The following is a 19,594-nucleotide window of genomic DNA, read 5'->3' as shown; positions in this document are numbered from 1 at the left end:
GAGCCTGGGTTTCATTGTGGGTTAGAGCCTGGAATTTGTACTTCCGCAATCACAAGAAGCCAGAGTCAGAGGCTAAAGCCCATTTTTTAACACCACCCCCTCCAGCTTCCCTCAACATTATTTTCATGAAAGTGGAAGTTTTTTTTTAAAAAAAGGATCTTTGTAAAGAAAATAAATCCAAATGATATCAACTTGGAGAAAGGAGACATATGGCTGCCTCTTTCCCCAGATTCTGCTGGAACATCAGTGGGCTTCTGCTCGGTGCTCTGGTGTACATGGACTGCGCAGCCGAGGGTCCAGGAGCGCACACCTGGTGTTCTGGGGAGGGCGGCCTCAGATTGCATGGAACAAGGCCACACGGCGGCAGTCCCAGCAGAACTACTTCAACCCAGTCTCCACAGCTGCAAAAAGATCTTCTTTTCTAATCTTCTTAAAGAAGAATGTGACTCATCTATTCAGGTTCACCAAATGGACTTCCCCAGCCATTCAGAACCCATCAATACCAACCGTGATGTATGGTAAACACTTGAGAAGGCACAGCCCGGAGCTGTGGTCTGCTGTTAGATTTCTGTCCAAATGATGATATCATATGCACACGCAAGTGTGAGGGGGCACATAATTTGTTTAACAAAGCAGTTTCACAAAGAGCCCTTGATTCTTTTAAATCTACTTTCCTAATGCGCAAGGCAGTGAGCTCCTGCGCTGTGCTTGGCTAGAAGGCAGCTCACCTAACAACTGCTTAGCTAAGTAAAGGAAGCTGCCGCAGTCCACGAGGCCCTCAAGCCAGAGCAAGAGGAAGAAAGACATACCCTCTCCCAAGAGCTGGAATGCTGAGACGGAGCCAGTCATTTTCCCACAGTTCCCTGCTCTGCCTTGTCAAGGGTCTTTGGACCCTGGAGAAAGTGCCCTCCTTCCCTGTGGCCAGCGGGTCTGGGAGGACTGAGCTAGGTGGAAAAGGAAGCTTACAGCTGGACTCCTCATTTACACAGCAGGAAACAAGGCTTGGGAAGGAGGCCACCCCTCCCGACTCCCCAGCTGAACAGTGACAGAAAAGTTCTCCTCCAGTTGTGATGAGTCCCATCCAGGGCTGTCACCAGAGTTAGGGGGCTTGGCAATCACCACTAGGAAGTGCATCAGAAGCACTGTGAGCGGCGACTGTTTTCTGACGGGCACTGGCATTCCGGATCAGCTCTCCGCTGCTGGGCTGCCTGAGTGCCCAAGCTGGCCTTCTCTGTGCCGACTAGCTGGCCTTGAAACCAGGGGAAAGAAGGGAGTGGGATACCCAGTTAGGACAGAAGGGACATTAGACTCACCAACTGGGATTCTAATGATTTTAGGCCCCATGAGAATGCCACGTGCCTTTGACTCCCCAATTTTAAGCACAAATGACAACTACCTCTCAGAATGGCCTTTCCTTTGGGATTCCACTCCTTTCGACAAAGGCTTTCTTGCCTTTAGCCCTGTCCAGATACTAATTCTTGCCCCAGCCCACTTCCAGGAAGACAGAAGAACCAGGCAGGAGATGGGGTGGGGGTGGGAGAACGCAGTAGAGAAGATACCGGCCCAGAGGAGAAGCCGGCTGCCTGTCTAGGAGGAGCCCGCTCTGCCTGGTCAGGGTTGGTCCTGCGCTGGGAAGAGCCATTGGCTCTCTGGAGGTGTGCCTTGTGCTTGGGCCATGGCAGGCCATGGTCCTCAGCAGTGTGAGTCTTCCCGAAAAACCAGCAAGAGGGGGCCTCCTGGATTTGGAAGCCGTCTGAGCCTCATCTCAGTGACAGAGGCAGTGGGGCCCAAAGCTGTGGTGATGCTCCAGGCCAGCATGTGGGTCCTAGGCATTATGACCTCAGCTGTTCCGCACACAAAGAGGTGGTCATCCTGCCCTCACCTCGGCTTGTAAGTTGCACAGAACGGTGGCCTGGTCCCGGGGGGCTATTGTGGGGAGGTTGGGAAGTTGAGGAGCACCCTGGCTTCTTCCATCATGTCAGCCAAGAGGGCAGAATTCAAGAAAACAGGCTTGGTAAAGGAGGAACACCCCTGGACTCTGGGGGGCGTCTTTGAGCTTCAGCTGAGTGGAGACAGGGCAGGACAGATACCAAGAAGGCTCTGACCACACCTCGGCTTCTCTGTCTCTGTCTCTGTTCTGAGAGCCGCACAAAGCGGGCCCTCAGCCTGGAGTGGGTGCAGGATTCAGGCTTGGCCTTGGCACGGGAAGGAGAGACTCGGGAACTCCTCCCTGCTCCCCAAGACTTCTCGCAGCCCCATGACCCCAGCTGGCCTGCGTCAGGCCTGCATCCCACCGGCAGGCCGAAGGCTTCAGATGACCTTATTAGAGAAATAGAATTAGGTTTTATTTACAGATGAGGAAACGGAGGCTCAGAGGGATTAAAAACTCACCCAAGTGGGCGCAGCTAGAGGAAAGGATAGCTGAGGGGGGGCCTGGTCTGCTGATCCCAAGACCAGACTCCTGGGAGGTTTCCTTAGAGCTGCCTCCACAAGCGTCCTTTGCCTGCCGAGTGGGGGGCAGCACTCACTGGCACAGGACAGGGTGGGGTTGAGCTGTGGATCCCGGGGTGTGTGAGCCTGGGCTCAGGCACAGCTGGGCAGGGAGGGTTGGTGAAGGTCCTTTGGCTCCTCGTTCTCTTCCCCCAATCCTGACTAAATTCCATCTCCTCTCTCTGCAGGGCAAGAACTACAAGACAGTTTACCTGGAATTGAAGCCAGAGACGATCAAAGGAAGAAGCTTTATTGAGGCCATGCCAGCAGCCAGGCCTGAGATCCGTGGGGAGGTGACTTGGAGTCAGGGGTCATTTGCTGTTTGTGGTGGCCAAGACCCATCCCAGGTGCCGTGGGGATGCCATGGGAGAGATAAGCTCTTTGCTCTGGTAGACCTTCACACTAGCCACCAATGAGACTCGTAAATAAACATGGGGAAATTCAGTAGTATTACCAGCTACTCAGAGAAGAAAGAAAGGTGGGACTGGGTGTCTGCTTTAGATGGGGTGGTTGGGAAAGAACTTTCTTGGAACAAGGGCTGAAGGAGAAGATGCTGGTGAGGCAAAGACGGAGGAGCCTTCTAGGTAAAGGAAGAAGCATACACAGAGGCCCCCCAGGGAGGAGTAAGCTTATCTATCCAAGAGACAGAAATAGTGAGGCCCAAAGATGAGCTCAGAGGAGGAGGAGGAGGAGGAGGGGGGGGGGACTTCTGCACAGGTGACGCCACCAGCCTTCACCTCTGTCCTGACTCTAGGGAGGGACAGAAACTCAGGGATCTGTCTCTGCAGTCCTACCACATACCTAGTTTCCCAAGCTCTGTTTCTGTTTCAATCAACAGATGTGTGATTACAAAGGAGTTAAACACCAAGGTCCATTCAACAAAGCAGGAATAACACATGAACTGAAGGTCAGTGCGTATGCCCAGGTAACCAGGACAGGACCAGTGCCCTGGAGAGCTGGAAGTCAGTCACCTTCTGGTGGCTGCACCTGTAGGCACCTACCACCCTGCGACTTGTTTCTCTCCGGTTTGTTTGTTTGTTTGGGTTGTTGTTGGTTTGGTCCTGGGGATTGAACCAGGGGCACTCTACCACTAAGCCACATCCCCAGCCCTTTTCTATTTCTATTTTTTATTTTGATACAGGGTCTCACCAAGTTGCTTAGGGTCTCACTAAGTTGCTGAGGTAGGCCCCCAACTTTTGATCCTCCTGCCTCGGCCTCCCAAATCACTGGGATTACAGGCGTGCACCATCATGCCTGGCTTCACTAATGTTTTTAATAACAAAAACAAAACCCACCTTTTTTTCTGGCCTAGGATCTAGTCCAGGACCACAGGCTGCCTGTCGAGCGGAGTATCAGATCCAGGAAAAAGATTCGGGATCCCTGCAGGTGGAATAAGGTGCAAGACGCAGTTGGGATAGGATAGTAGACATGCTTTATTCAGAGGTGGTGGTAGCCTTTAGCCTGCCCCCAGCTCTTCAGCCCCAGCCAGTTCCATTTAGCCCCAGCTGCTCCATTAAGCCCCTGAGCCATTTTCATAAGCCTTTTTTTTTTTTTTTAAATATAAGCGGGCTAAAGAAGGCACACTACCAACAGGTTATTAAGTGGGCGCATGTTCATAAAAAAATGTTTATGACCTTGAGCACATACACTGAATCAGGGTGTTCATAACCTTGGCTACGTACTAAAAGCAACCCACTGGAAGCCTTAGCGAGGGCGCCTGGCCATAGCCATTTGGGCCTGCCCTACAGTCCACCCCTTTAGGACTTTTCACTGTACAATCTATGCATTTTTGTCTTCCACAATATCCCTTAGTCAGGAGGGTAGAACTCTGCATCCACAGGCCACAACAGTACAAGCTGCAACAACATATATATATTTTTTTTTTAGCCGTAGTTGGACACAATACCTTTACTTTATTTCTTTATTTTTATGTGGTGCTGAGGATCGAACCCAGGGCCTCGCACATGCTAGGCAAGCGCTCTACCGCTGAGCCAGATCCCCCACCCTGCAACAGCATATAAGCAGAAAATAAGCTCTGTCACCTAGGATTACTAAAAACTATTGCCAGTTTCATCCCATATTGAGGTGGCAATTCCCAGTCATGTCCAATTGTCCAGGAAGCAGTCTGGGTTCACCAGGGCTGTCCAGCAGCCAAACTCACAGGCACTTCTGTGCACATCCAGCATGCAGAGGTGTTCGCTACGCTGGGGTAGCTGTGTGCCCAGTCCACGATGGTGTTGGCCAGAACTGTTAGGGGCACTAGTACAGGTAAATCACGCCCATCCAGGAGATTGTACGCCAGCATGGAGTCCCAGGAAAGCGCTGTGGCCATCTGTGGCAGCTTCTCTAAGCAGTGTACCACACCCACACAGCTTGGCCCTGAACTTCAGCAGGCTCTGTGTGCACCATCACTGGGGAACTCATAATTGGCTGAAGGGAAATAACAAAAGTTCCCTTTAAAATCTGTGTCCCATTTGCAGGACCTGGCCAAGTCACATGTAACCAGTGGGGGAGAGGGGAACATTCACTAGTCACCCATGGTGTTACAAGGAGGTCACACTCCAAATCTTTTCCCCAGGGGGCTGATAGGGCCACCCACAAAGGTGTGAGGCCTTTATTGTCTGGGGCCATGTCCAATCCACAGTGTGCCCCCTAGTCAATTCAGTCAGAGCAGGCAAAAGAATATTCCCTTGCTTCCCAAACCCAGATTTAAGAGCAACATCCTCTGTTGTCACCTGGACCTATATTGGGACTGCTGTGATGCAGCAAAGCCTCCACAGGAGTTGGTTCCCCTTGGTCAGGGATGCTCAGTCAGAGCTCACATAACTGCCCACAGACACTGTGTCCTCCCTTCTTAGAAGGCGGGATAACTGCAGTCCTGAGTCCTTGCTTAAGCAGGCCTCTCTCTCTCTCATGCCTGCAGCCGGTGGGTGGTGTGGGATGTTCAGCTCCCACTGAATCTGTCCCGGAGTTGCCCACTGCTGCACATCCCAACCTAGAAATGGGGGCCTTGATCACTCTCTATTACGATGGGCCAGCTGCGCAGGCCACGAACACGGTCAGGGCAGGAACCGTAGCACGCTGATTCTCTTGACCACCAGGCCAGGCCACCCACTGGATCAACTGCTGTTAAAACAAACAGGGCCCCCTCTGACCTCAGTAGAGGGCCAATGCTGTCAAGGGGACATGTCCACACATTACCTGGCTATGCTATCCGTGGTTCCCAGTGTCGTGGGTGTGGACACTCCTGGTGCAAACCATACATGCGTGGCAGGCCTCTATGGGGACATTCTGGGCTAAAGGCAGGCCCGTTGTTTGTGACCCACACAGCGTTCACACCTGCATGCTATAGGCGGGGATGCCACCAAGCCGCTAGGCTGGCGGGAGGGGCCTCTCGAAGCACTGCAGCCTAGCCAAAGGGTCTGCCTGTCACCCCCTGGGCTAGTCAGGGGAGCAGGGCCAGTAGCATGCCCTGCAGTCATTTGTTCTTGGTGGCCAAGCTCCTAGAGCTCTTGCCACACACACAACTGGCAGCGCGCACCACTGCGGGGATGCTTCACTTGCCTTCCATTCAGCTCAGCCCACCGGCTATTTTGTCCTCCACTGGTTTCAAACCAGACCCAGTCTGTCTCTGGGTCCTCAGTCACCACTGTCCACGCAGGCAGTTGTCCACAGCTGGGGTTATCAGTACACTGGACAGTACAGGTGCCTTACCTCCAAGGTCTGAGCTTGTTTCTGGTTCCCCTATAAGTAATAGGCCTTGGCACCTCCTGAAGCCTCTTGTCTCTGCTGCGTCTCTTTTGGTCTCTGCTGAGTCCTGGCACACTTGGGCACCGTCTAGCCCATCTGAATCACAAGGTTATGCAGGACACGTAGCACACAGGGGTCTTGCCCCTGTTGGCTCCCAGCACCCCTAAGTCTCATAGGCATGACAACAAAGTGGCCTTAAACTATTCTCCCAAGTCCTCCAACTCCGCTTGATAGGCAGAACGTGGCGGACTTGGTTACCCACACTGGCCCTGCGGGTGCCCACTGGAACCAGCAGCTGCTGCCTTCACCTCCCGCATCACCCCTGGCTGGGCTTGCAGGTGCTAATCTCCCTACTCCTTGGACTCCATCAGCACAATGGGGGAGGCCAAAGAGTACTTCCAAGGTGCAGAGATCTTCCTCCAGTGACATGCTCGGCTTCCAAGGTCTTCTCTGTATCTAGCAACTCCCTTGTTGGCAGTGTGGCTCACAAAGTCACATCAGTCTCTGCTGAGGCTCAGACCCAGAAAACAGATTCAGGATCCCAGCAGGTGGAAGAAGTGCAAGACACAGTTCGGACAGTTGGTTTGCTGCATGCAGAGGCCATGTAGCCTTTAGCCAGCCCCCAGCTTTCCAGCTCCAGCCCCCAGCCAGTTCCCTTTAACCCCAAGCCATTTCCACAGGCCTTTTTTAACATGCAGGCCAAAGAAGGCACAGTGCTGACAGGTTACATAAGTGGACACATGCTCACCAGCAAATGTTTATGACCTTGAAGACGTACACTGAATCAGATGTCCATGACCTTGCTTATCTACCAAAACATGGCCCACCAGAAGCCTCAGCAAGGGACCTCACCACAGCCATTTTGAGCCTGCCCAACTCAGATTGCCACGTCTCTTCATTTTCCTTTAATCTAGAATGGTTCTTCAACCTTTGTCTTTCAGGACACTGACATTTTTGAGGATTACAGGTCATTTATTTCACTGAGTCATCCTAATTTGGGTTGGTCTGCTGTTCCTGGACACTGGCTATCAACTTCCAAAGAAGTGAAGATGTGCTCCTTTCAGCACAGTGCCAGCGGGAGGCACGTGATGCCTGTGGGTCCCCAGACCCCTTGTGGGGACAACACTTTTTTTCCTCCCTATAGAAGTATCTCCTTGTTCCTCTTTCAACAACGCTCCTTCCTCCTGCACCCAGTTTCTCATCCAGGCAGGACATTTCTTTACTCTCTCTCCCCCATTTTATTTTCTCAGAGTGAACTCAGGGAGGTGAGAGAAGAGCTCAAGGAAAAAATGGAAGAGATAAAACAGGTAACGGGGTAAATCTTTACATCATATGGAGGGAAAGCCTAGCTTCAAGAAAAATGTGATTCCTAACTTGGAATAGGGAAGGGAATCGGGAAGTGCAGGAGAAGGCAATCACCAACTCCACCCTAATCCCTCTTAGTGCTAAGTGTTGGGCAGCTTAGGATACTCATTTCTAATTTGTCTGATGCCTGGACCCAATTTTCTAGTGGCTGAGGACGCCCTAAGGTGTTACAGTTGGGAGGATGGAACCTCGGGGATAAAGCTGAGTGGAAGGGGCTGACTTGGAATTTGGGGGCAGCCAGAGACCAGCTGCACCTCCTTATTCACCTTACCTGAGCCAGCTGCATGGGAAGAACTCTTGTTTCTATAACACAACCACCAATAGCCTACTTAGGGAATAATCAAGAAAGGAAGGACTGAAATTGTGGCCTGAACTCCACACGTAAGACTGGCAGTGGCCAGACCTGAGTCACACCGTGGCTGACAGTGGGGACGACTTGATGGCATGTACACCCTAGACCCTTCATGGATTCCTTGGGAAGAACATGGCTTTAATAGGACATTGTTAGTCCATTCCTAAGGTTCAGCTGCTGCCTTTTGCTTAAAAATACCCCAGAGACACAACTGACTTCCACAATATTCTCCGTGCTTGGTCAAATCATGCTTTTCTTCCTCATTAGATAAAAGATGTAATGGACAAAGATTTTGATAAACTTCATGAATTCGTGGAAATCATGAAGGTAAGATTTACTGAGTGCCTTCCATGGGCCAGTACCACACTGGAAACTATGGAAAAGTATGCCCGACCCTGCCCTCCAGGCACTTACACACTGGTAGGCTGCCCATACTCCATGGTAAGAAAGAATTACAAGCTAAATTGCTGGCTGTGAGTTAATATATCAATTTGCAGGTGTGAATAATGAGGTTGGGCTGGAGCAACGAGAGAAATCCTTATGGAGAGGGTGAACCTTGTTGAGTCTTGAAGACCATGTCGGAAACTTAATGCAAATCTAGTTGAAAGCCCTGATAAGATTAAAAAAAAAAAAAAAAAACTTCTGGGAGGATAATCTAGATTCTAGAACATGGTTCATAAACCATGCTTTGGAATCACCCAGAACACTAACAAAGGGCAAGCCAAGGCCCGTGTGTTCAGGTGGAGCATAGGCCGTTGTGTTTTGGCCACGTTCCCAAGGCGAAAGCTTGAGAACCACTGATGTAGAAGTATAAATAGGCAAAAGCAAATAGCTGCAGTTGTTTCCAGAGCTCTAAGGGGGCACTAGCCTTACTAGATAATTAAAATTCATGATAAAACAACAGTTATCAAGTCAGGTGGTGTAGCCCAAGGATAACCTGACAAATGAAGAAACTGGGGTAGTAACACTGTCAGTGGCCTGCCTCTCTGCCAGGGAGGGACTAAGAAACCTTTCTGAGCATTTTTTTTTTAAAAAAAATCCATGTGCTCAAGCTCCAGCTTACATGCACTGAATAAAATCTCTAGAATGAAACAGAGGGGTCTCAGACTCCATAAGTGATTCTGGTCCTTGCTCTTGGTTGAGAACCAGGTTCCTAACTCTTCAGCAGCAGGGTCAACCCTGGCTGCAGGTTAGAATCAGCTGGCAGTGATTTGGTCTTCTCCCCACTTTACACCCAGGTGGACCCCATAACAATTAACCTTTGGGATGAGGTATAGGCTCCAAGAGGCTTTTTAAATTTGCAGGTGATTCCAATATTCATTCAAGGCTGAGAACTATGGTTCTATTAAATTTAAAATATGATAAAGGTGATTTTAAATTGTCAGTGAGAAAAGGATTGGGTGATAATATTTATAGGTGTTTTGACTGTATAAGAAGAAAAATTAATTAAGTACTGTAAACTGAAAGTCTATAAAGTGAGTTTAATAATAAAAGCCAATAAGAGGAAACTGTAAGTAATATTTACCTGGATGGCTTAATATAAATACAATGGAAGAAATCACAAAGTCTTGACATATTTAAACATAAAAGTTTTCCTTAAAAGAATTATGACAGAAAAGTACCAGATTAAAAATTAAAAAGAAACAACAGTTTGGGGAAATAGTTTTCCACAAATATAAGTACAGACAAAAGGATTTTTATCTATAACATATAGAACTCACACAAATCAATAAGAGCCAAGTAGGAAAATGGGGAAGAGCACGGGCAGAAAACCCACAGAAGATGTGGATAATCAAGCAGCAGTAGGTATATTGAAAGCTTTACCCCTTAGACAGTAAAGGCACTCGAGCAAAATAATTGACAATTACATTCAAATGAGCATTTTTTTAATGCATGACAAGGAGAGAATAAGAAAGAAATGTTCTTACACTGCAAATTTGTACAAACTGGAACGTTTATAACAAAGTAGGCATCAAAAAAATAAATAAATGAAAACTTTTCAATTTAATTCTGCTTCTCACATTTAACTTGTGAGAATAATCAGAAACGGTGGCATAAATCTATATAATAAATGTTCATTGCAGGATCATTTATAACAAAAAAAATTGGGGAACAAGCACAAATAAATTATGGTATATCCATGAAATAAAAATCAGGAACTATTAAGGACAATGTTTAGAAAGAATACTTACAATGAGAACAACAAAGCAAGATAACAGTAAGGTGGTATACAGGTTGCTTCCAACTAGGGGAAAAAATTAAGTAAATGTACAAAAAAAAAAGGGCTAGAACTGGGTGCAGCAGACACACGTGTAATCCCAGGGACTCTGGAGGCTGAGGCAGGAGGATCTCAAGTTTGAGGGCAGCCTTGGCAATTTAGCAAGACCCTCTCTCAAAATTTTAAAAAGGGACTGGGAATGTAGCTCAGTGGTAGAGCACTCCTGGGTTCAACCCTCACTATCCCCCTCCCCAAAAAAGGCTGGAAATAAACATACTCAAAGGACTAATAGCAGTTATTTGGGGGTGAGAAGATTGATTTTTTTAATATTACTTTGTGTCACCCACACTTTCTCAAAGATGGTGCATTATTTCTATATTAAAATGCAAACACCCTAGTTTTGTTGGTGAGTGGAGCTGGGGCTGGAAAGGCACAGAGGAGGCTATTTCAGGCAGGAGTCAGCTTGAGCACAGCAGGAAGCAGGCAAGGACGTTCAGTTTTGTGGTCAGTGGGGAGCTCAGCCATGAAGAGGGATCATTTGGGGGAAATGTGAGAAACAGAACTCCATGGGCACAAAGGAGGTGGGCAGTGCCAGCTTTGCAAATCAGCAGAGGAGCTGGGCCTTGGTTCTGCACGTAGTGAGAGGCCTGCAGGGATCCCTGATCACAGAACATGCTGGGAGCAGCTGCTGGCAAGGTGGCCTGGGCAGGGTGAGAGCAGGTGCAACTGTCTGACAGCAAGGGCACAGGCGGGGAGCTGCCTCTGCCGCAAGGTGAAGAGAGGTGACTACCTTTAATTTTAGGAAGAGATTGAAAAGGGTAAATCTGAAAGATGCATTAAAAGAAATAACGGCCCACCGTGACAGACTCAAAATAAAGAATGAGAGAGGCAAGTGTCCATGGTGACACTGAAGTTTGAATCTGGATAAGGAAGTGTTAACAATGACAAGGATAATTAAGAAGTAGAGCTAATTTCAAAGGGAAAAGGGGATCCGGTTGGAATACGATGACTTCAAAGCGACAAGTTCGTAAGTATATGGGAAGTTTTGACTTTGACATTTTGAACCTGTGGGGTATTCTTGTCTTCAAGGATAGTTTCACACTATAGATTCTAACATTTGATTATATACTACTATTTTAAAACACTTTTCAAGAGGCGTTTTCTGAAATCATCTTCCCCCCAACAGTATAATTCCTTGACCAATTTTGCTACGTCAAATTAAACGGTTTCCAAATCTTTCTTTTCTTTTTACTAAAATTAGTTTTGTTGGAGTCAGTTATTTTCATGTATATTTTATGATGGTCAATTCAAATCTGTTTTTTTTTCCACAACAAATATCATCAATTATAGTTTCTGCTGCCTTATAATTTCTTTCATGTCCACTATTTCTGTGCAATTTTCCCAGGTCAAGTTTTGCAGATCTAAACTCTGCTAAGAAATTTGTTTTATTCTTTCATTTCTCGGTGACCAATAAGTGTGCCACACCACTTCAGCTACCATCAGTTTTATTTTGGGTTAGCCATTTCTGCCTGGATTGGGTGAAAAGATGGAGCCAACACAAAAACACAGGCAAGGGTCAAACACTGTCTTTGGTGTCACAAGATTTGTTCTCTTGCTTCCATCATCTTATAGGCATCGAAGTGTGGGTTTTATACCTTGGACAGGTAAATCAGTTACCTGGAGACTTTGGTCAGCCCCTAAGGCTCTGCCTGGGCCTGGGTCTCATCGTGGAGTGGTGGGGGCAGCGGGTGTGGGTGTGGTCGTGGACACCCCACCGAACCCTTGGCCCCATCTAGTGAGGATTCTTGAGGACGCCCAGCGGTTGGCAGAGAGGAGGGTGGAGGGACCTCGAGGGTCTTCAGAAGGAAGATTCTAGTCTTGAATTCTCTCTTGAAGGAAATGCAGAAGGATATGGACGAGAAGATGGAGGTTTTAATAAATATACAGAAGAACAACAAGCTGTAAGTGTCGCCCGCCCCCGCCTCTCCCCCTCCCCCTCGCTCTCCTCCCCCGGCCGTGCCAAGGCGCTGGGGGTGCCGAGGACCAGGACTCCTCCCGGGGTTGTCGTGGCTCCTGCCGCCGCATGGCTCGGAGTCAGGGCCTCCCAGGCCACCTGTGTGCTGGTAGAAAGTGTCTCCCCAACTCTCCGCCCCTCCCCGACCCCCACCCCAGTCCCCTGCGAAGAGGATGGATGGAGCACGAGGAACTGATGGGCAAGAGCGAAGCGGACCCTCGGCTCAGGCTCAAGAAGATGGACGCAGCTGGCGGAGCGGCCTTGTCTCTCCACAAGAACACGGTGGTGTCACCCAAACCCAAAAAGGAGCTGCCGGACTCCCTTCCTCAGTGTAGGAGCTGCTGCGTAAGTGGAGGCTGCCCGCCGCCCCGCCCCGTCTGGAGGCCGGCTGACCTGCCTGGCCTTCGAGGCCCGCCCGAGGCGCTTCCCGAGCCAGGACCCTGTAGGGCTTGACCCCCGACGTACCTGCTCCACCGCGTCATTCTGTCCTCTCCTATAGCCAGGCCCGATGAGGTGCCCAGCAGGCTGGCCATCTTGGAGCAGGGAAAAATGACCTTTCTTGTGCCGTTTCTGTCCTCCGCAGGAGAAATGTTTGTTGTGTGCCCTAAAGACCAACTACAATCAGGGGTAGGTAGACCCGAACAGGAGGCCTTCTCTCAGCGGGTTATCCCCGAGGGAGCTGCTCCAGCTGCCTGGCAGCGACCCCACCCCGCGGTCGTGCAGGGAGTAGGCCACTCAGTTGTAGAGGACGTGGCACCAGGAAGGAGGACGTGGGTGGCCACGCCTAAGGCTGCTGCCCCGAGGCTCCGTGGTGGGAGGGCGCCCCCCAGCGGCCCGCCTGACCCCGCCTCAGGGTCCCGCCTTTCTTTCCACCCAGCGGGAAACTTCCATGCCAGGCCTGGGAACCCTTTTCATCCTTGGCATCTGGAGCTGCTTTCTAGTGTATCTTTACCTCCGCTGTGATGAGATGGAGTACGTGCTTCCCACCTAGCCAGCAGCCCCGGACCATCCTCTCCTCATCCTTGAGCTGTGCAGCCAGGGCTTGTGGCCCTCTTAAACCAGCACCGGTGCCCAGGCCTCCACTAGGAGATTAAAAAAATCTTCGTTTAAAGCCCAAACAGGCGTCACCGTCTTGAGTCTGAGTGTGCAGAGCGTCGCGTTTGCGTTTGGTTGTTCCAGACCAGCCCGTTTCACACTCCCAGCCCGTGAAGTCCGTCGTTAGCCCAGGGGTTTCTCCCTCCCTTCCCCCACTGCCTCCCTGCGTTCCACCTGGTTCTACAAAGGTCCCAGGTAAAGCACCGGGAAGTCCCTAAGGTATCATGAGCTGCTCTGTTGTGACCCAGGAGAGACCCCCAATGCCCTGTAACAGTGCCTACATCCCTTGGCTCAGGGCCTCCTCCCAGCCTTAAAGCCAGCAACAACGGGATGGTCTTTCTCATGCTGCCCCACGCTGACACCTTGACCTCCTGCTTTCACTTTAAAGGACCTTTGATGACACTGAATCCCTCTGGATAATCCAGCATGTTCTCCTTATTTTAAGGTTAGCTGATTCACAACCTAAAGACCTCTTTGCCGTATAACATAACATTTACAGGTTCAGGCAATTAGAACACAGATACCTTGGGGGGGATGATATTCTGCCTACCACAGTGGATCTTCCCAGATCCTGGTCTCTTGCCATAAGACCAGACCTGCAAACATTTGGGAATGTAGCACTGTTCTGTGGGGTGGTGGTTTTAAAATAGGCCCACAAACTCTGATATGCCTTTGATTCCTCTTTGCTTCAAGAGGAATCTAGTAATGCCGAGAACACTATGGAAGTGTGATATAGGTTACTTCTGAGATTAAGTCATAAGACAGAGTGGGTTCCATCTTGCTCTCTCCTGTACACTCATTCTGATTGAAACCAGCTGCCTGTGCTGTGAGGATACCCCAGCAGTCCTATGGAGAAGCTCACTCAGCAAGGAACTGCCTCCTGCCAAGAACCGTTTGAGTGTGCCATATTGGAAGTGGACCTTCCAGCCTTGAGAGCACTACCTCCCTGGCTCACGTCTTCACTGCAACCTCATGAGAGGACCCTGAGCCAGAACCACTCAGTTAAACTTCTCCCAGATTCCAGTAGAAACCACCAACTAGTAAAATCTTATTGTTTTAAGATGCTAAGTTTTGAGGTCATTTATTGCACAGTGACAGATAATACATATACAGATCTTCTGTTCATTTTTCCACTTAAAGGACTTTAAAAATCAAGACATAGAATAAAAAAATTAAAAAGTAAAAAAAAAAGTATATGGTTACACATACACATGTACAACTTGATGAGTTTTTTTTTTTATGTATGTATACATCACTGAAATCGTTCTAGATCATTTCTAGGACCTCTTCCCCATCTGTGCCCACTCCCAAACCAGGTTACCACAGTTCTGATCTTTAGCACTATGTATTATTTTGTCTGTCCTTGAATTTGACATAATTAGAATCATACAGGATGTATTCTTTGACTCAAAATTATGTCTCTGAAATGTATTTTATTCATGTGTTTAATTGTGTGTATAACAATAGTTTACCATTTGGTATGTTTTATGAATATACCACAATTTATTTCTCTATTTTCCTATCAGTGGGCCAGAATATTTTGAAGAATAATCTAAGTGTAATCAGTTTTCCCAGTTGCCCTCTACGCATCTGCCCTGTCTTTTAAGCATTGTTCCTGGTTCCCAGGTTTCTTTGTGTTCCTTCACTGGGGAGCACATGAAAGGCTGCCTCTGCCTCACCATCCCTCTTGCTTGGTCCTGTGCACCTGGCTTCTGCCCTGCTCTTCTGAAGTTGCTCCCAGAAAGGAAGCTAATCACTCCTTTGATTCTATTGACCCTTCTCTGGTTCTCAATCTTCTGATGTGTGTTCCTGCCTTTGACCTTAGTGCTTCATTCCTTTTGTACATCTCTTGGTTATTATTCCTCAGCTGGCTCAGTTGGTTTGGGCTGCTCCACAGAATAAACAACAGGAATCTATTCCTCACATTTCTGCCTCCTGAAAAAGGATAAGGTTCAGCACCCACAGAATCAGCACCTGATGAGGGCCACTTCCTGGTTCATAGATGGTGCTTTCTTGATGTGTCCTCATGTGATGGAAGGGACAAGGGGGGTCTCAGATCTCGTTCATAAGGGCACTGACCTCGAGATCTAATCACCTCCCAGAGGGCCCCTATCCTACCGTGGGGGCCGTTTTCAACACTGGCATTTTGGAGACACCAAATCACTGAGACCATAGCATCTGCCTTCATCTTCAACAGGGACAACCTCCATATTCATTTACTCTTTTCTCCTTCCTGGAGACTGAGGACAGACATCAAGTCTGACATGTTCATTGCCGCAGCCACAAGTCATCACAGGGTTAGCTCAGTGAGTGAACCTGGGGCACTGGATCAGCGTCACCCTCCAGGGTCAGAAGATCAAATCCAAATTAACACAGGCCTTCCTGAAAGAAATCAAATTGGTTCTGGTCTAGAGCCTAGACTAATTAATTAATGGGGGAAAGAAAAATGGTCTGGAACAAAAGAGAAAACCCATGTGACTCTAAAACCCAACCCTGGTCCTGTCCTTCATGTTCAGGAAAAATGCCTCCCCCACCTTAATTGGGCATCCATAATCATAACTTGATTAATTATAAAGTGACTCTCCAATCCCTTTTCTCATTAGCATTCCTCTGCCAGCTTATTATTCCTACCAAATAAGCTGGATGAGATGAGAATGCAAATTTGTTTGAGTCAAACCAATGTCAACTTTCAAGAAGAATGAACTTGAACAGTGGTCTCAAGTCACAGTGTCTGACAGGTGACCCCAAGCCTTGGACTGAAGCCCTGAACTCGCCCGAGCTTAGAGTTTCCTGTCTCTGGGGCCCCTCGATCCTGTCAAACTCAACTCAGCCAAAAATAAACTCCCCCCTGGGCCCCGACATCTCTTCTCTGCCTGATGTCCTGACAGGAGGTCCTTGTCCCTGCTCAGTTTCCTGACAGAGCGCACAGTGGCTCCCTAGCCTAAGGCTGGCCCTCAATCCCCCCAGGGCTTTCTGCAGCCCACCTGTCTAGCCTGGACAAGACACTTGAAGCATTCCCATGCTCAGAGCCCCTGCCCCAAGCAGCCAGGCCTCTCCCAGAGCTCTTAGGGTTATTTTGAGGATTCCTGAGGCTGTGGGTAAAGTACCTGTTACAGGCTGGCAATGAAATTTTCTTTTCTCACCTCCTCCGTGATATCTCTATGATGACTCTTGGGCCTTTTCTGGAAGAGCTAAAGATGAGAGAAGAGGACGTGCCTTCCCCAAGGACAGAGACCGTATGGAATTCACTGATCACCTTCTCCTTCTGCCTCTCAGTGGATGTGTTGATCTGTGGATGTGGAAAACATTCCCTCTCTCTGACATGGATTCCACTTAATCATTCAAGCTTGATATTTTCCTTCTCCTTCCCACAGCAAATGAGCTACCAAGTCCCATGGACTCTCTGTGACATTTCAAATGTCTATTCCCAAGTCCTCCCACCTTAATCCAAGCTCTAGGCATTTGGATCCTGAATCACGGCCAAGGCTTCCAACCGGTTCCTCTCAACTCCACTAGTTCCTGCTCACAGCCTGGAATCCATGGGCACACCGCTTCAGATATTTCCTCCCTATCCACTGCGTTCCTCTCTAACTCCCCCCTTGTCCATTGCTTATGGGGTCACACTCATTCTCCTTAACCTGCCATTCGAGACCTCGCATTTCTGACCTGCCAGTTCTGAACTCCTCCGCCGCGTTCCCACCTGTGAACCCCGCTCCAGGGGCCCAAACGTGTCCCTTGCCTTCCCACCTCCTTGCCTTTGCTCACCTCCTTCTCTCGTGCCCCCATCAAGTCCCAAGAGCCCTGCTGGGTGGCCCTCTGTCTCCACATAGCTCCTTGGAGACTGGGACTAGGTCACTTGGCCGTTTAGACGTTTCCCACCTTCTTACTCCCAGCCCATACAGTCCCTCCTGTCCAGGCAGACGGGCAGTTTCCAAGGCAGGACTGAGTCGTCCTCCTCTTTCCTGGCATGGAGGTCAGAACTCTGGACTTGGCAGGTGCTCAGAAGTGCCGTCTGTCCCGCTTTTGCCTGGCCCGTGGGATTCATGTGTTGGTTCTCTTGACTCCTTCCTGCACTCCCAGGACCTTGGCACCATGGATATGCCTGAAAGGTGGTCAGCAGGGGGCTTCTCCTGCCCAGATCCTACTGGGCAGGCCTTGGGAGAGGCCCCGAGAAAACTCCCCAACTCTCCAGGTCTCCGCCCTGTTCCCATCTGGAAAGACCCACATGTGGCCTTGTCCTGTGTCAGGCGGCTGATGGGGTGAGGCTGCTCCCCCCTAAGCACATGCGAGTTTTAAGGACTAGAAAAGGTCCTCAGGGAAGCAGCTGCCGTGAGCAGCTGAGGCGTCGCTTCTGTTGCAAAGGCAGCTCTCCTAAAGTCCTGAGAATGCTGGGGCCTCTGCTCCCCCTGCACAGCCCCCTGACACCCAGCCCAGGGGACAGGTTGACCTGACTGACAAACAGCTGTGGCATCTGCCCTTGGAGAGGGACCTGCAGAGAGCCACAGCCTGTCATTCCTGCTGACACCCTGCCTAGGTCAGCCTTTTCTGTAGGTCTCATTGTCACTTCATCTGGAGGAGAATGACACCTGACCTGTCTCAGTGCTGTCTGTGCTGCGTGCTCAGCCTCCTGGGGGATGGGGTCATCTATCTCCACCAGCCCCCCCCCCCCCCGCTTCTTTGAGGTGCATGACCCTTTCCTTCTGGACGCACCTGGAACCCGGTTGATTGGACCTAGGTGGACTCCAGCCCAGTGTGCCCAGTCGGACTTCTTCCCCCGGGAGTCTGAAGTAGGGTGTGGTGAGACTCTGCTGCCCCCAGAACCTGGAGCGGGGATTCAGTTGAACACTCAGCTGTGGTGATAACAGCAGGAGGTTGGGATCGCTGGTCATTGAATCGAGGCCCTCAGTTCGTGTCCCAGCGTCCTGAGAGGTTGGCCGACTGCAGCCACTGCCAGGCCTGCAGCAAAGTGAATTTTGATTTGCTTTAATTTAAAAATAAACAAATGACCTCTAGCTGTTTTGAAAGGAGGAAGGATGTGTGTAATAAGAAATCAAACAAAAGAGCCATGTAAGCGTGTTATGGAGATTGGGACCAGCTGTTCTAGAGGACAGGGATGAGTCCCCTGTAGCACAGCATCTCACCTCAGTGGCGATGACCACAGAGCCAGGTGCAGCTGGCCCACTCCCGCCCACCCACAGAAAACAGGTGCCGCAGCCTCGGCCCTGGGTGCTGCATCACCAGAGAAACACGGAGGTGACTCATCTGGGGGCCAAGAGACGGAGGAGGCTGGGCCTGGGGGGAGGCGGTGGGTGTCATCCACTCCATCACTGCCCTGGGCCCTGGCACGATGCCCACTCACACGCAGCATCCCCTCCCCTGGGTCGCAGGCCAGCCCCAGAAGGTGAGTGAGGACAGGCTCAGGCAACTGCCACCACAGACTGGAGCCTAGGCAACCCCTCTGGGACTCAGCAGGTCTCATTATATCCCATTTCCATGAGTCGCCCTCCTAAGAGACGCTGGCCCCAGGGGTCCCTGGAGCCTCCCAACACCGTCCTTCAGTATTTCAAAGGTGACTCATCCCCTGCGATCAAGGTGACTTCGTGATATTTTTCTATATATTAAAACAAAACACAAGCTGGGGTACAGTGGTGCACACCTCTAATCCCAGCTACTTACAAGGTTGAGGCAGGAGGATCCCAAGTTCAAGGCCAACTGGAGCAACTTAGCCAGACCCTATCTCAAAATAAAATTTAAAAAAATAAAAAAATAAAAGAAGGGCCAGGGATGTCGCTCAGTGGCAAAGCACCCCGGTTTCATCTTCCAGCAACATACACACACACACACACACACACACACACACACACACACACACAAAAGTGAGAAACAGTCTGACTCCTCCCACTGCAGAGGGCTGGGTGGTGGCGCAGCATGCCCCCTACAGGACAGTGATGGAAAGCTCTTAATGGTGGGAGGTTCTGCCCTTTTGATACTTTTAATATTCTTATCCTAATGTCTTCATGGCTGAATTCCACCCAGCATTTAAAGAAAAAATAAGAGCAACACTTCCTAAACTCTTCCTAAAAAATTGAATAGGAGGGAATACTTCCAAATTCATTTTATAAGGCCAGAATTACCCCAGATACCAAAGCCAGAGACTACAAGAAAATTACAGTCCAATATCCCTCATGAACAAAGATGCAAAAATCCTCAGCAAAATTATACTAAACTGAATTCAACAGCACATTTTGTCCATGGTATTTTTCAATTTAGTTTTTAGTTGTAGATAGACACAATATCTTTATTTACTTTT

General features: G+C 49.5%; 1 protein-coding gene across 1 annotated transcript; it reads left to right on the top strand.

Annotated features, from left to right (window-relative positions):
• Positions 1-1,975: 1,975 nt before the first annotated feature.
• Positions 1,976-12,642, top strand: Tex35 (testis expressed 35). The gene is made up of 7 exons (XM_026388472.1): positions 1,976-2,014; positions 2,679-2,730; positions 3,330-3,397; positions 7,491-7,547; positions 8,225-8,284; positions 12,072-12,136; positions 12,348-12,642. Exons 1-7 carry the CDS (start codon positions 1,976-1,978, stop codon positions 12,640-12,642), a joined length of 636 nt encoding a protein of 211 aa, XP_026244257.1.
• Positions 12,643-19,594: the final 6,952 nt, after the last annotated feature.

This window comes from Urocitellus parryii, chromosome 9 (genome assembly GCF_045843805.1).
Source record: "Urocitellus parryii isolate mUroPar1 chromosome 9, mUroPar1.hap1, whole genome shotgun sequence".
In the NCBI taxonomy this organism is placed as follows: Eukaryota; Metazoa; Chordata; class Mammalia; order Rodentia; family Sciuridae; genus Urocitellus; species Urocitellus parryii.
This window is presented reverse-complemented; position numbering and strand designations above follow the sequence as displayed.

Excerpts from the sequence above, each read along its gene's own strand:
- Tex35 (XM_026388472.1), top strand. The coding sequence starts at position 1,976 with ATGTCAGCCAAGAGGGCAGAATTCAAGAAAACAGGCTTG. Across the intron at positions 2,015-2,678 it reads AATTCAAGAAAACAGGCTTG|GGCAAGAACTACAAGACAGT; the intron begins GTAAAGGAGGAA and ends CTCTCTCTGCAG. Across the intron at positions 12,137-12,347 it reads ATACAGAAGAACAACAAGCT|TCCCCTGCGAAGAGGATGGA; the intron begins GTAAGTGTCGCC and ends CCCCCACCCCAG.